Consider the following 17,244-nt stretch of genomic DNA (forward strand, 5'->3'; position numbering starts at 1 on the left):
ATACCTTTCACACACTCTGCTTCAGTCTCACAGAACCCTGCAATCTCCAGAACTTGCCTTTTACTGACGCCTCTTTCTCCACCTAGGAAACATCTCTTCCCAAATTCTATATATTTCCTAAGATACTTCTTCCAAAACCTTTTCCCAATTTCCTCAATATTCTAAAATCAGCTATTATATGCCTCTATCATCAGTCAGACTGTATTTTGATTCATACTTATGAACGTAACTCATCTGACTTAGCCAAACCCATATTTCCAGCATCTAGCATGCAATAAACACTAACTGTTTGGGCCAGGTGTCATGGCTCATCCCTGTATTCCTAGTGGTCTGGGAGGCTGAAGCAAGCAGATTACTTGAGGTCAGAAGCTCGGGACCAGCCTGACCAACATGGTGAAACCCTGTCTCTACTAGGAATACAAAAATTAGCTAGGCATGGCGGTGCGTGCCTGTAGTCCCAGCTACTTGAGAGGCTGAGAAAAGAGAATCACTTGAATCCAAGAGGTGGAGTTTACAGTGAGCCAAGATGGTGCCACTGCACTCCAGCCTGGGTGACAGGAGGAGACTCTATCTCAAAAAATAAATAAATAAATAAATAAAACACTAATTGGATTCAGAACTGAACTTTATGCAGAGTTGGAGAATGGTTTTAGGTGAACAATCTTGTAGCTTGAAATGTGATCTACCTGGTGACAGCACCCAAATTTACAGCTCCGGCCACAGATTTCCCCTGAAAGTACAGACTAAAAGCCTACTCAGTATCTCCATCTGACACAAATATATTCCAACTTCACATCCTGGACTTTCTTCCAAGGCTGCTCCATTCACATTCTTACGTATCTCAGTTAATAGCAACTCCATCCTTCCAGTTGTTCGGCAAAAGACTTAAAGTCATCCTTCTCTCCGATTTATCTTGCATCCCATATATCCTAACTTCAGTAAATCATGTTGTCCCCAACTTTAAGCTATAAAAGCATACTTCGTTTCTCTCCACTTTGTTTTACTGAGCTTTTCGCAAGCTAAAGATTTGTGGCCACCCCGCATTGAGCAGGTCTATCGGCACCATTCTCCAACAACAAGGTGCTGTCTCCGTGTCACATTTTGGTGATTCTCGAAATATTTCAAACTCTTTCACTCGTATTACATCTGTTATACTCATCTGTGATCAGCGCTCTTTGACACTACGACTGTAATTGTTCTGAGACACAGTGACCATACAAGATGGTGAATTTTATAAATGCTATGTAAGTTCTAACGGCTCCACCAACCGGTGGTCCTCCTCTCCCTCTCCTCAGGCCTCCCTATTCTTAATGACCTATCATGGCCTCTAAGTGTTCAAGCAAAAGGAAGAGTCGCATGTCTCTCATTTTAAGTCAAGTCAGATTAAGCTTAGTGAGGAGAACATGTTGAAAGATGATACAAGCCAAAAGCTAGGCCTCTTGTGCCAAATGGCTAGCCAAGTTGTGAATGCAACTATTGAGAAAGGGTCTCACTCTGTCACCCAGGTTGGAACATAAAGGTGTAGCCTCAAACCCCTGGGCTCAAGGTATCCTCCTGCTCTGGCCACCTGAAGTGCTAGGATTAGAGTTGTGAGCCACCATGCCTGACTGAAAAAGTTTGTGAAAGAAATTCATAGTGATTCATAGATAGTGATTGTTCCAATGGATCTGAGCAAAGTAGATTAAAAGCCTCCTAGAAAGGAGGTTTTGATTCACTATTCAAGATACCTTTAGGAACATTCACGATTTATGGAAGGAAGTCAAAAGATCAACATTAACAAGAGTTTGAAAGAAGAAATTCCAACCCTCACAGATGAATTTGAGGGGTTCAAGACTTCAGTGGAGGAAGTCACTTCAGATGTAGTGGAAACAGCAAGAAAACTAGAGTTAAAGTAGAGCCACAAGATGTGACTGAATTGCTGCAACCTCATGATGAAACTCTAATGGATGAGGAGTGGCTTCTTATGGATGAGGAAAGGAAGTGCTTTTTTGAGAAGGAATCTATTCCTGGTGAAGATGCTGTAAACACTGTTGAAATGAGGACAGAGGATTTATAGTATACATAAACTTAGTTGATAAAGCTGTCTCGACTTCTGGGCTCAAGGAATCCTCCTGCCTCAGCCTTCCATGTAGCTGGGCCCACAGGCATGCCACCATGTCTGGCTAATTTTATTTTTTGTAGAGATGGGGGTCTTACTTTCTTGCCCAGACAGGTCTCAGATTCCTAGGCTGAAGCAATCCTCTTGCCTCAGCCTCCCAAAGTGCTGAGATGAGGGTGGATACAGTGGCTCACACTTGTAATCCCAGCACCTTCACAGGGAGGGTGAATTACTTGAGGACTGCAGTTCAAGATCAGCCTGGTCAACATGGTGAAACCTCATCTCTACTAAAAATACAAAAATTTGCCAGGCGTGGTGGCAGGCACCTGTAATCCCAGCTACTTGGATGGCTGAGGCAGGAGAATCACTTGAACCTGGGAGGCAGAGGTTGCAGTGAGTCAAGATCGCGCCACTGCACTCCAGCCTAGGCAACAGAGACCCTGCCTCAAAAAATAAATAAAGTGCTGAGATTATAGGCGTGAGCCATCCTGCCCAGCCTAAAGTATTTTTTAATCAAGGTACATAAGTTTTTTTTGGACATAATAATATGCACGCTTAACAGACTATGATAAAATGTAAAAATAACTTTTTTGCCCCATATGACCTGCAGGAAAATTTTTATATGCACTGGGAAAAACAAAGTGTCTGACTTGCTTTACTGCAGTGGTCTGTGACTGAACCCCCAAGAGCTCCAAGGTATCCCTGGATCCAGAATCTGACTACTTCTCACCATCCCTTGAGCTTCGCCCCGGTCCAAGTCTCCAATATCTCTCATTCAGACAAGTAACTACAATAGCTCCTAACCAGTTTTCCTTTCAGTCAATTCCCATCAACAGACACATTAAACCTCTTAGAGCATAAATCGGATCATGTCACTCCCCTCTACTATCCACCTCACGACAGTAAAAGTCAACGTCCCACAATCTACGAAGACCTACCAGGTCTTATCCTCTTCCCCCATCTTCCACACTCCAGGCTCAGTCCTCTGTAGCCAGACTGCTTCCCATTCTGATGTATAGCTTCTAAGCCTTAAGGCCTTTGCACTTGCAGTTCCTTGAGCCTGTACCCCTATTCTCCCAGATGTATGTATGGTTGTGAACCCTCGCCTCCTTGAAGTCTTTGCTAATATGTCACCTTCCTTGTGACTAAAATGACATTTAAAACTGCACTACCAGGCCGGGCGCGATGGCTCACGCCTATAATCCCAGCACTTTGGGAGGCCGAGGTGGGTGGATCACGAGGTCAAGAGATCGAGACCATCCTGGTCAACATGGTGAAACCCCGTCTCTACTAAAAATACAAAACTTAGCTGGGCATGGTGGCGCGCGCCTCTAGTCCCACCTATGGGGAGGCTGAGGCAGGAGAATTGCTTGAACCCAGGAGGCGGAGGTTGCGGTGAGCCGAGATCGCGCCATTGCACTCCAGCCTGGGTAACAAGAGCAAAACTCCGTCTCAGGAAAAAAAAAAAAAAAAAACTGCACTACCTGGCCAGGCGAGGTGACTCACGCCTGTAATCCCAACACTTTGGGAGGCGAGGAGGGCGGATTGCCGGAACTCAGGAGATCCAGGAAGGCCTGGCCAACACCGTGCAACCCCATCTCTACTAAAAATATAAAAAATAAGCCGGGCCTGGTAGCGTGGGCCCATAATCCCAGCTCGGGAGTTTGAGGCATGAGAATTGCTTGAACTCGGGAGGCAGTGGTTGCAGTGAGCCTCTCTGCAGAGGTTGCATAAGCTGGAGTGAAGTAGCTCGCGCTACTCTTCACTCCAGCCGGAGAGACGTAGGGACACTCTACCCCCCACAACAAACAAACAAAAAAAACAAACCCATACTACCTATCATTCTTCTTTATCTCACTCCACTGCACTCATAACCTTCTAATGCACAATATTTTATTTTGCTTATTGTCTGTCTTCCCACACGAGAGATATTAATATTAAGCTCCACAAAGACAAGAATTTTTTTTGTATGTTCTGCTCACTGCTATATACCCAGATTCTGATACATAGTTGAATTCAGTAAGTAACTGCTAAATGGAATTAACAGGCAACAGGGAAACATTCTAGTCAGACATATTTTGAGACATTAATGACCAGACTCCAAGAGTGCAGAGGCAAGGCAGAGTGGAGAGAGGAAACGGAAAGTGCAGAGGAAAGAACGGAAAAAAGGTAAAGGGGTCGACCCACCTGGAGGAATAGCCTACCTGGAGGATTGAAGGACTTCTGATGACGAGAAAATCTATCAGAAGACTGTCTCCAATACCATGATGTGGAAGCGTGGAAATTCCAGGAAGGCTGGCCATTGGGTTGAGGCTGAGAATCAAGGGGGAACTGGGCATCGAAGGGGGGTTGCGCCCCGGGAAGAATCTGGGCGTCGAAGGGGGGCGGCGCCCCGGGGAGAGACTGGGCCTCCGCGGGGGGCTGCGACTCAGAGGAAGCCTTTGACCCGGCTGAGGGAGACGAAGACGTAAGCGGTGGCGGTGGCGGCGGCAGCATTGTCCAGAGCATCCAGCTGTCCCGCCGCAGGGCAGTGTCGCTCTGAGGCCCTAACGTGGGAGTCAGCTCGGGAGACTCACGCCACCCGGCAGGACTTACGAAATCACCAGCCGGCTCAGCCATACCTTCTGCCGGGTCCTGAGTCTAGCACGCGACTGCGGAGCAAGCATTAGACGTCACTTCCGTTGCCGTAAACCACGCGGCCCAGCCAACCACAGACTTTACGTCATCAGTCGGCGCCGGGAAACCTTCCATTCTTCTCTGCGGATCGCGGGATTACTTTGGGATAGGTTTGACGTACCTGGATAGACTCGTATCTGTGACCAGTGTCCGCCACTGCGGATGGCAAGGGACCTGATCGGACCGGCCCTGCCGCCCGGCTTCAAGGCCCGCGGAACAGCGGAGGACGAAGAGCGGGATCCGAGCCCCGGTAAGCGGCCGCGTCTCCGCAGCCCACCAGGCCTATCTACCCCCTCCCTGGCCGGGCCCTGCACGCTGAAGAAAGGTCGGAAGCCTAGGAGGACGGAGGAGTGGGGAGTGGGCACGGCCCGACCCGAGAGGACTTTTCTTCCCAAACGGTAGCAGTAGGGAAGAGGCTGGGGTACCCTCCTAGAAACCGAGTTTTGGCGTGGTAATCTTCGTAATGACAGTACATTCTCATTTAGCGCTTAATGTGAGCTGCAAGCTGCCCTAACTGACTGATACCCATTCAGTCATTTAATCCGTAGGAGGAAAAGACTATTTTCCCAAGTTGCAGATGGGTACGCCCATTGCCAGGGTCTGCAGCATACTGCTAGCAAGTGCTGGAGCGCGACTTAGAAGGAAGCGGTTCTCCTAACCTCTGTGCCATATTTGCCTTCTGATGTACAAGAAGCTTGCAGATCCTGTTCTCTCCAGCCCCGACCTGCCTTCCTAGCCTCTCATTCTATTATTGCATCTGACACACACAGCCCAATACTCAAACCACCAGCCTGTGTTTCTGCGCAGTTTCTTAACGCTCCAGGCTTATGGGCTTCCTCTGGTTGCATTTCTAAACATAACTAACAAACTTCTACCTATCCTTCAAGGGCCAACTAACATGTCACACAATAAAACCATTCCAAATTCCCCGAAGCATTGTCACGCCTTTCTTTTTGCCCTCGGGTTTTTTCCTAATTACATTGCGTATTTAGTACATTTGTATCTGAATAATTTGTCGACACATCTCTCTCCACCAATGCGCTATGGTCTTGTACCAGAAAACACAACAGGCACTTCGTGTATACCAAACAGATGCTTCTCACATTCCGCCATGCATACCTATGTGCTTTAATGTTTGTTCATAAACCTGAAAGAGTAACCCTGCCATTTCTGAACCTAATTTGTCTTCCTTGTCTACCCAGAGGCCATTTTTCTACTACAGGCCTCCTAATCTAATTTCTGTTATAACCTTTTAAAAAATCATGCTTTCCAGCTGGGTGTGGTGGCACAAGCCTGTAATCCCAGCACTTTGGGAGGCCAAGGCAGGCAGATCACTAGAGGTCCGGAGTTCGAGACCAGCCTGGCCAACATGGTGAAACCACCTTTCTACTAAAAATACAAAAAAATTAGTCAATTGTGGTGGCAGGCTCCTGTAGTCCCAGGTACTCAGGAAGCTGAGGCAGGAGAATCACTTGAACCCAGGAGGCAGAGGTTGCAGTGAGCCAAGATCCCAGCACTGCACTCCAGCCTGGATGACAGAACAAGAGTTGGTCTCGAATTAAAATAAAAATAAAAAATTAGGCTTTTCTTCCCGTAGAAGATAGCTTAAAAAAAATAAGAGGCTGGGCGCGATGGCTCACACCTGTAATCCCAGCACTTTGGGAGGCCAAGACAGGTGGATCATGAGGTCAGGAGTTAGAGACCAGCCTGGCCAGCACGGTGAAACCCCATCTCTACTAAAAAAAAATATATATATATATATATATATATATATATATATATATATATATATACACACACAAAACTAGCTGGACGTGGTGGCATGCTCCTGTCCACCTGGGAGGCGGAGGTTGCAATGAGCCGATATGGTGCCACTGCACTCCAGCTCGGGAGACAGAGTGAGACTCCGTCTCGAAAAAATAAAATAAGGCTAGGCACGGTGGCTCACACATGTGATCCCAGCACTTTGGGAGGCTGAGGTGGGCAGATCACAGGGTTAGGAGTTCAAGACCAGTCTGGCCAATATGGTGAAACCCCATCTCTACTAAAAATACAAAAATCAGCCAGGCCTGGTGGTGTGCACCTATAATCCTAGCTACTCAGGAGGCTGAGGCAGAATAATCACTTGAACCCTGGGAGGTAAAGGTTGCAGTGAGCCAAGATCATGCCATTGTACTCCAGCCTGGGCGACAGAGTTGAGACTCCGTCTCAAAAATAAATAAATAAAATTAAAAATAATGATTTTATTTTAGCAAGAAAGGTTCCATTCAACCAAGGTTGAAGAAAATTATGCTTAACTAAGTTATCTAGTTGGGTTCCTATGTGTATATTGTTTCTAGTTCACCATATTTCCTGATTTTTTTTTTCCTTGAGACAGAGTCTCGCTCTGTCATCCAGGCTGGAGTACAATGGCATGATCTCGGCTCACTGCAACCTTTACCTCCTGGGGTTCAAGCGATTCTTCTGCCTCAGCCTCCTGAGTAGCTAGGATTACAGGCATGCACCACCACACCCAGTTAATTTTGTATTTTTAGTAGAGAGGGGGTTTCACCATGTTGGCCAGGCTGGTCTGGAACTCCCAACCTCAGGCAATCCACCCGCCTCAGCCTCCCAAAGTGCTGGGATTACAGGCTTGAGCCACAGCACCTGGCCCATATTATTCCCTGCTTTTAAACCAAGGCAGGATTTGCAGATAAGCAAACAGCATCGCCTGCATAGATAATTTTGTTATGGGTTTGCTTCCATCATTCTACCAGCTTTTATGTCGAGTACGTCTGTCTTTCTCTACTCTCTCCTTTTTGTTTCTTTTGTGTGTTTGTTCTCCGCTCCTTCCAGCACTTAACACTGTGCGTGTGTGATGTGTGTATTGACCTCTACTTGAAGGAGTTGTATGACAACCTGCTTGGCACATAAAAGATTCTTGGTATATGTTTGTTGAATGACTTCACCCCTTTGTCAAGCACAATATCTTACGCATAGTGTGTCATTTTTAACACATAATCCCCCTGCTATCATTCCATTCCCTTCATAACCTCCTAGATGGCTAAACCTAAAACAGTTGCCAAAAAACCTTCATATATCATTTTTATTTCATCTATCTGGCTTTTTAAGAAGTTGCCAGTACCAATGGCCTTCAGATTCACTGCATCACATCGGAAAAGCTGCACCTGCATCCCCACCCCTCCTACAACCAAGGGCTAATTGCTGTCCTGGTTGATAACGTCACCGATTCGTTTTGCGTGTTTTCTTTTCGTAGCTGGCTTCCTATCTTGGTGCTGCATTACTTTGTGAGATTCATTCACTTAAATTAGCGTATTATAGATTGTTGAAGTTCATAATCTGGTCTGTAAAGGAATGGAATTATCATAGATTGTTTCTTTCCATCGCTATATAGTCATCCATTGGATGAATGTTCTGCAGTTTATTTATCCGTTTTATCGTGGATGGACATTTGAGGAATTTCCATTTGGAGGCTGATATAAAAAGCGCTGCCCTGCATTGTAGTGTACGTCTTATGGTAGATACTCCCAGCTTCCAAAGTTACCAGAGTTCTCAGCAGGTGCAAGAATTCTAGTTGTTCCACATTCTAATACTTAGTTTTTTCTTTTAAACCTGGTGGTTTGTAGCAATATCTCACAGTAGTTTTAATTTGTATTTTCCTGGTGACAAATGAAATTAACCATCTTTTCACGTGTTATTTGACCATATGGATATGCGCTGTGTTCGTTTTTTGCTTATTTTTCCATTGAGTTGTCTGTCTTCATATTGATTTATAGAATTCTTTATATAGTCTGGATATGAGCCATTTTCCAGATATGTGTATCAGAAATACCTTCTCTAATTCTGAGGTTGCTTTTTCACTCATGTTGGTATGTTTTGATTAACATAAGTTTTTAATATATTCGGACTTTTAATCTTTTTCTCTTATGATAGAATTTTTTGCATCCTATTTAAGATAGCTTTGCCAACCCCAAGGTTATAATAAGAGCATTATTGTTTCAGCTTTCACATTTATGTTTGTAATTCATCTGGAGTTGATGTTTCTATGTGGTGTGAGTTAGGGATGAAAATGTTTTGCCTGGTAAGGGCATCCTGGCACCATTTATTGAACAGAGCATCCTTTCTCCACTGTCACCTTCTTTATAAATCAGGCAACCACATATAGGCAGCTAGTTTCTTTCTTGTTTACTCCAGTAAGATATACATAAGATCTGTCATATTAACCACGTGTGAGCATATAGTTCAGTGGCACTAGGTACAGTCATTGTGCAGTCATCACCACCATCCATTTCTAGAACTGTTTTCGTCTTGCAAAACTGAAACCTGTACCCATTAAACGATAAGTCCCCATTCTCCCCTCTCTCCCAGTCCCTGGTAACGGCCATTCTACTTTCTGTTAATTGAACTATTCTATGTACTTCATTTCGTGGAATTGTACAATACTTGTCCTTTGGTTACTGGCTTATTTCACTTAGCATGATGCCTTCAACCTTCACTTATGTTGTCACATGTCAGAATTTCCTTTCTTTCTAAGGCTGAACAATATTCCACGTATGTGTATATGGTACAGACTGCATTTTGTTTATTCGTCTGTTCTTGGACCCTTGGGGTGCTACGTATGCTATTGTGAATAATGCCGCTATGAACATGGGGTACAAACCACCTGCTCAAGTCCCTGCTTTCATTTCTATTGGTCTTACACCCAGAAATGCAATTGCTGGACTATGGGGTAATTCTACAACGTTTTGAGAAGCCAGGCACGGTGGCTGACACCTGTAATTCCAGCACTTTGGGAGGCAGAAGGAAGTGGATCACCTGAGGTCAGGAGTTCAAGACCAGCCTGGCCAACATAGTGAAACCCTGTCTCTATTAGAAATACAAATATTAGCCAGGCATGATGGTGCACACCTGTAGTTCCAGCTACTCGGAAGGCTTAGGCACAAGAATTGCTTGTGCGACCAAGGAGCTAGGTTGCACTGAGCTGAGATCATGCCACTGCGCTCCAGCCTGGGCGACAGAGCGAGATTCTGTCTCGAAAAAAATACTTTTTTTTTTGACAAACTAGCATACTGTTGTCTACAGCAGCTGCACCATTTTACATTCCCACTAGCAATGTATGAGGGTCTCAGTCTCCACATCCTCTCAGTGCTTGTTAATTTCTGTTTGTCTTTCTTTTTATTATAGTCATCCTCATGGGTATGAAGTGGTATCTCATTGCTTTGAATTGCATTTCCTTAACTATTAGTGATGTTGAGCACCTTTCCATATGCTTATCGCTTGTGCATCCAGTTTTAAGAAACTTGGGCCAGGAGGGGTTATTCTCGCTTGTAATCCCAGCACTTTGGGAGGCTGAGGCAGGCAGATTCTTGAGCCCACGAGTTCGAGACCAGACTGGGCAATGTGGCAAAACCCCATCTCTACAAAAAATACATAGTCCATGCCTGTAGTCCCAGCTACCTGGGAGGCTGCGGTGGGAAGATTGCTTGCACCTGGGAGTTGGAGGTTGCAGTAAGCTACATGATGCCACTGCACTCCAGCTTGGGTGGCAGGAAGGAAGGAGGGAGGGAGGGGAGGAGGGAAGGAAGGACAAGAAATTTGAATTCAGAGTCTAATTTCTGAAGTAAAATGTCGGAAAACAGTGTTCTCTCCTCAATGCCTCACATTTCTAATTGTCTAAAGATATGTACGATGTGATATTTCTGAACAGTGACCCTAAATCAACAGCAACAACAAAGAATAAATAATTTTAAGAATACTTACATTAAGAAGAAAACCATGTATTTTGGAAAACTGTGTGACTTTATATTAATCACATGAAGAGGTCCATAACACCTGAATCCCAAGATTAAGTTTTGTACTGAGCTCTGAAAACTAGCAAAATGAATGAAACTGAGGGATGGGAGGGAGTACTCAAACTGAGGGAGCAGCATGTATGAAGACTTTAAGGTAGGATGGGACATGGTGGACAGCAGCAGCAAGAAGAGAAGACCGGGTAACAGAAGCAGCGAAAGTGAGGGGTAGACGAGATCGCTGCTGCTGCCCGGATGGCCACATTCTGGCCGGAACGCAAATGAGGACTGGAGAGACCACGTGAAGGACCTTGGTCTCTATTCCAAGAGCAACAGATGTCACTGAAGGTTTATTTTTGTTTTTGCTTTTTGCATTTGTATTCAAAGGTAATATGTATATAGATCCTTCCATGCTGCTAAATCAAGTGGAACTTTTTCAGTCTTTCTCTTACTTGACGCTTAACAGTATTTTAATGTTACCTGCTCCTTTTAAAGCTCTCATGCGGCTGGGCATGGTAGCTCACACCTATATATCCTAGCACTTCGGGAGGATGATGTGGGAGGATCGCTCAAGCCCAGAAGTTTGAGACCAGCCTGGGCAACATAGCAATATCACATCTCTAATAAAAAATTAAAAAATTAGCCAGGCGTGGTAGTGTGCACCTGTAGTCCCAGCTACTGGGGAGGTTGAAGTGGGAGGATCAATTAAGCACAGGAGGGCAAGGCTACAGTGATATAGGATCATGCCACTGCTCTTCAGCCTGGGCCACAGAGCAAGACCCTATCTTTAAACACATACACACACACACACACACCTTTCTGTTTCTGTGATTCCATACTCCTCGTTTCTGTCTTGTCTTTAGGCAGCTCCTCTGCATCTCCTCCAATATTCTATCTTCTATTAAACCTTCAGGTGTTAAAGATTCTCGAAGCTGTGTCCCAAGCCCTCTTTTTTTATACTCTATTCTCTTCTTTAAGTGATGATATTCCCACCCACAGGGTGAAAGTTTTTATATAAAAACTTAGATGCTTATCTAACATCTTTGTTTAATGATTCCCAATGAAAGTTCCTATCAGAATCTTTAAAACAGGATATGAACTTCTAAAAAAAAATATTTCAGTGTCCTACCCAGTCTCTTTCTCTTCTTTCCTCCCCTTTCAGGATTTTAATGTATTCCAAGTTCAGAAACAAAGACTAAGTTAACCCCTCAGTCCCTGGGACTGTCCCAGTTTTAACACTAAAAATCCCATATCCCAAGAAGCCCTTCAATCCCAGGCAAACCAGCACAGCTGGTCACCCTATTTCTGTCTTCTGTAGCAGTGCATCTTAAACTTGAACATGTGCGTGGATTACCCAGAGATCTTGTTAAGATGCCAACTCTTATTCAGGTGATCTGGGTGAGACCTGCGATTCTGCGTTTCTGACAAGCTCCCAGCTGCTGCTGCTGGTCCTGCTGGTGCCAGGACCACAGTGTTTGTGGTGAAGGATGGGAGTACACGTGGTTTTCTGTATCTGCAGTTATTGTGCTGGATTGCTTGCTGGTTTGCCCCAGTAAACCATAAGGAAAGGAACCACCTCCTAAGCCTCTGTAATTACCAATACTAGCAGGGTACCCAGCACAAAGTGTGTACCCAGTAGATTCCTTTTGGCCAAGTAGAGGACAGAGTGAAAATTCCTGGCCAGGCGCAGTAGCTCACGCCTATAATCCCAGCACTTTGGGAGGCTAAGGTGGGAGGATCACTTGAGCCCAGGACTTCAAGAACAGCCTAGGCAACATAGTAAGACCCCATCTCTACTAAAAACTTAAAAATTAGCTGGGTGTGGTAGCATGCACATGCAGTCTTAACCACTCGGGAAGCTGAGGCAAGAGGATTGCTTTAGCCCAGGAATTTGACGTTGCAGTGAGCTGTGATCATGCCACTGCATTCCAGCCTGAGTGTTAGAACAAGACCTGTCTCAAAAACAAAATTCTGTAAGAGGGGCCCAGGATTTATGGGGGTTGGGGAAGCCAGGACCTGCATGAATGTAGTTAACCATAGTCCTTTGTATGGAGTCTGGAAGAAACCTAATGGCTGGCTGGGAAGGGGATTTTGTTTTGTTTTGTTTTGTTTTTAAATAGAGCCTCACTGTTACCCAGGCTGAAGTGCAGTGGCATGATCTCAGCTCACTGCAACCTCTGCCTCCCGGTTCAAGTGATTCTCCTGCCTCAGCCTCCCAAGTAGCTGAGATTACAGGTATACACCACCACACCTGGCTAATTTTTGTATCTTTAGTAGAGACAGGGTTTCACTATGTTGGCCAGGTTAGTCTCAAAGTCCTGGGCTCAAGCGATCTACCTACCTCAGCCTCCCAAAGTGCTGGAGTGTGAGCCACTGTGCCCAGACTCTTTTTTTTTTTCTTTCAGTTTTGAAAAATTGTAATTAAATACACATAACATGAAATTTGCCATCTTAACCGTCTTTAAATGTACAATTCAGTGGCATTAAATCCATTCACATGGTTGGACGACTATCTTCACCATATCCACATTGATCTCAGCTCACAGCAGTCTCCACTGCCGAGGTTCAAGCAGTTCTATCCCAGCCTCCCAAGGTTGTGATTACAGGCACACACCACTATGCCCAGCTAATTTTGTATTTTTGGTAGAGACAGGGTTTCACCGTGTTGCCCAGGCTGATCTTGAACTCCTGACCTTGGGTGATCTGCCCGCCTCAGCCTCCCAAAGTGCTGGGATTATGGGAGTGAGCCACTGCACCTGGCCCAAACCATTTTTTATCCGCTTTCTAATGCATATCCCCTGTTGCTGATCTCTCTTTACTGTCCACAAGCAGACTGTTTTCTTCGTTTGTTTGTTTAGGTTTGTTTTAGATAATTTATATCATGTCTCTCCTGACACACAACCTCCCAGTGACTGCCTGCTGTGATTAAAAATCCAAACTCCTGCTGGATGTGGTGGTGCATGCATGAAGCTGAGGCTGGAGGGTCACTTGAGGCCAGGAGTTCTGGGCTATAGTGCGCTACGCAATCTGGTGTCCACACTAAGTTCAGCATCAATATGGTGACCTCCTGGGAGCGGAGGACCACCAGATTGCCAAGGAGGTGTGATCCAGCCCAGGTCAGAAAGTATGTGAAAACTGTTGTGCTGATCAGCAGTGGTATCACACCTGTGAATAGCCACTGCCCTCCAGCCTGGACAACACAGTGAGACCTTGCCTGTTAGGGAAAGGGAACAGAAAATGGAAGGGGAAAGGGAAGCCCATACTCCTTATTACAGCCTCTACTAGCATCTATTGAGCGCTTACTATATGCCAAAGACTTCGTTAGGTGCTTTGTAATCTTCACAACTGTCCTGTGAGGTTGAACGTATTACTAACCTCATTTTACAAAGCAAGAGTATAACAGAGAGAGGTTACGTAACTCATCCAAACCACACAGCTAGTAAGTGGCCAACCTGGAGTTCAAAGCGTAGCGTCTGGCCCCTTATGCCATCCAGCTTCACCTTGTCATTTTGTCATTTTGCTTCTCTTTAGCCACACTGGCCTTTTTGTCCCTCGAGCATATCAGGCTTGCTCCCTGCATAGGAGTTTTGCACTGGCTGCTCCTCTGTCCGTGGCCTCTGTCATGTCATCATTTAAATCTCCATTCAAGTGTCTTTTTCTCAGAGATGTTTGCGTTACCACTGTCTTTAAAGTTACCTTCCCACATACACAGTGTCACCTTTTTCCTATTATTTTCATAGCAGCACTTACACTGTCTGAATTGATCTTAATGCTTTTTATGTTTGTTTCTCTAGAAGTACTTACTTTTTTTTTTTTTTTTTTGAGACGGAGTTTCGCTCTTGTTACCCAGGCTGGAGTGCAATGGCGCGATCTCGGCTCACCACAACCTCCGCCTCCTGGGTTCAGGCAATTCTCCTGCCTCATCCTCCTGAGTAGCTGGGATTACAGGCACGCGCCACCGTGCCCAGCTAATTTTTTTGATTTTTTAGTAGAGATGGGGTTTCACCATGTTGACCATGATGGTCTCGATCTCTTGACCTCGTGATCCACCCGCCTCGGCCTCCCAAAGTGCTGGGATTACAGGCTTGAGCCACCGCGCCCGGCCAGAAGTATTACTTAATAACTGTTGTTGGATGAATGGTTGCTGACTGTTGAATATTGGCTAGTATAATGGTTAGGGATCTAGGCTTTGAAATCAGACTCCTGGGTTCATATCCCAGCCCTACTATTTAGTTGTGTGAAGTTAGGCAAGTCACTTAATTCTCTGCCTCAGTTTCTTTATCTGTAAAATAGAAATAATTATACTACCTCCCTCATAGGATTATTATCAGAATTAAATAGGTTGATGCATATATCTCTTAAAACAATTTATAAATCCTAAGAACTCAAACCATGTTATTTGTTTTTTATTTATTACATTTAAGTTTTTGTTACTATTATTATAATATTGAATAAATGGCATACCCAGAATGCTCTATGGAAAATCGTATTTCCAGGCCCTCCTCCAGGCCATCTGAGTCAGAATATCAGAGAAAAGGGCCCATGAATCTTTTTAAAAAATACATTTTAGGGAGTCTGTTAAGTATCCAGACTTGGGAACTATGACGCAGTCTTTTAGCATCATTACTTAGGGTCAGCCTGGACAATTGTGTCTGTATGGAACCATCACCAACATCACAACATTGCAGTGACACCGTGCAGTAATTTGTAATTTTGCTGAGATGTAAAGTGAGAGCAAGTCGTTCTGACAGGTGGGCCTAGAAGACCCTTTCCACCCTCCCTAACATCACTCTGACAGGTGGGCCTAGAAGACCCTTTCCACCCTCCCTAACATCGCTCTGACAGGTGGGCCTAGAAGACCCTTTCCACCCTCCCTAACATCACTCTGACAGGTGGGCCTAGAAGACCCTTTCCACCCTCCCTAACATCACTCTGACAGGTGGGCCTAGAAGACCCTTTCCACCCTCCCTAACATCACTCTGACAGGTGGGCCTAGAAGACCCTTTCCACCCTCCCTAACATCACTCTGACAGGTGGGCCTAGAAGACCCTTTCCACCCTCCCTAACATCACTCTGACAGGTGGGCCTAGAAGACCCTTTCCACCCTCCCTAACATCACTCTGACAGGTGGGCCTAGAAGACCCTTTCCACCCTCCCTAACATCACTCTGACAGGTGGGCCTAGAAGACCCTTTCCACCCTCCCTAACATCACTCTGACAGGTGGGCCTAGAAGACCCTTTCCACCCTCCCTAACATCACTCTGTCAGGTGGGCCTAGAAGACCCTTCCCACCCTCCCTAACATCACTCTGACAGGTGGGCCTAGAAGACCCTTTCCACCCTCCCTAACATCATTCTGACAGGTGGGCCTAGAAGACCCTTCCCACCCTCCCTAACATCACTCTGACAGGTGGGCCTAGAAGACCCTTTCCACCCTCCCTAACATCACTCTGTCAGGTGGGCCTAGAAGACCCTTCCCACCCTCCCTAACATCACTCTGACAGGTGGGCCTAGAAGACCCTTTCCACCCTCCCTAACATCACTCTGACAGGTGGGCCTAGAAGACCCTTTCCACCCTCCCTAACATCACTCTGACAGGTGGGCCTAGAAGACCCTTTCCACCCTCCCTAACATCACTCTGACAGGTGGGCCTAGAAGACCCTTTCCACCCTCCCTAACATCACTCTGACAGGTGGGCCTAGAAGACCCTTTCCACCCTCCCTAACATCAGTCTGACAGGTGGGCCTAGAAGACCCTTTCCACCCTCCCTAACATCACTCTGTCAGGTGGGCCTAGAAGACCCTTTCCACCTTCCCTAACATCCACTTTACAATGCCCCTTCATTCTCTTCCCTGTAACTATTAGCAAGCAGTAAAACTGAGAGTGACTCTAATTTTGTTTCTGCTTGAAAAATCATCTCAAAAAGAAAATGAACCAAGAAATGTGGGGATGCCAGGAAAGATTTTTTTTTAAGTAGTGGTCCTACCATAAACCGTAACAACAACAACAAAAAAATCATGAAGCCTGGTGTTTTTTTTTTGTTGTTGTTGTTGTTTTTTGGCAGGTGCCCCAACCAATGCAAAAACTGCATGTTATCAAAGAAATGACACGCTGTTGTTGTATCTGTAAGTTCAGGTTTCTAAGTTCAGATATTAACAAAGTTTTTGTGAATCTCGTAAAAAGAGATTGTGTAAGACACGATGTCTGCCTTCCTAGAGTTGGAAAGACAAAATCACTACACAGACAACAGCAAGTGAGATTAAAGTGAGTCATAAATGACAGCCAGCCAGTGCTGTTTATTTCAGAAAAGGAAGTGAAGTGTCAGCTAGAAGGGGTCATTGAAACAGAAGTGGCTAGTTATGACACACGGCAACTCTGCTTTAGTTGCAGGACCGGCTCTGCCCCCTAATTACAAAAGCAGTAGTTCCGACTCATCAGACAGCGACGAAGACAGTAGTTCTTTGTACGAAGAAGGAAATCAAGAATCTGAAGATGATGACACTGGTCCAACTGCAAGGTCAGTCATTTAATTAAATTAAATGATAGACCAAACTTCAGAGTTCGTACAAGTTGGCTGGAAGAGATAGCTAGTAAGGAGATACATTTCTGTTTACACAGCACAGGAAGAAATCATTTTTTATGGCATTTCATCCTGAACTATACCTTTTGCAAGGAAGTTTAT

At 45.2% G+C, this 17,244-nt stretch overlaps 2 protein-coding genes across 4 annotated transcripts in view; one reads left to right on the forward strand and one right to left on the reverse strand.

Moving 5' to 3' along the window:
- The window catches only part of NUFIP1 (nuclear FMR1 interacting protein 1), a 41,625-nt gene extending 36,872 nt beyond the window's left edge, over positions 1–4,753 (reverse strand). For both annotated transcript variants that reach the window (XM_078375374.1, XM_078375373.1), the window contains exon 1: positions 4,303–4,753. In XM_078375374.1, the coding sequence (XP_078231500.1) occupies positions 4,303–4,717 (415 nt within the window). In that variant the 5' untranslated portion in view covers positions 4,718–4,753. The remainder of the gene's footprint in view (positions 1–4,302) is intronic.
- Positions 4,754–4,825: 72 nt separating this feature from the next.
- The window catches only part of GPALPP1 (GPALPP motifs containing 1), a 41,773-nt gene continuing 29,354 nt past the window's right edge, over positions 4,826–17,244 (forward strand). For both annotated transcript variants that reach the window (XM_008998219.5, XM_008998218.5), the window contains exons 1-2: positions 4,826–5,024; positions 16,947–17,079. In XM_008998219.5, the coding sequence (XP_008996467.1) occupies positions 4,937–5,024; positions 16,947–17,079 (221 nt within the window). In that variant the 5' untranslated portion in view covers positions 4,826–4,936. The remainder of the gene's footprint in view (positions 5,025–16,946; positions 17,080–17,244) is intronic.

This window comes from Callithrix jacchus, chromosome 5, assembly GCF_049354715.1.
Source record: "Callithrix jacchus isolate 240 chromosome 5, calJac240_pri, whole genome shotgun sequence".
NCBI classification, from domain to species: domain Eukaryota; kingdom Metazoa; phylum Chordata; class Mammalia; order Primates; family Cebidae; genus Callithrix; species Callithrix jacchus.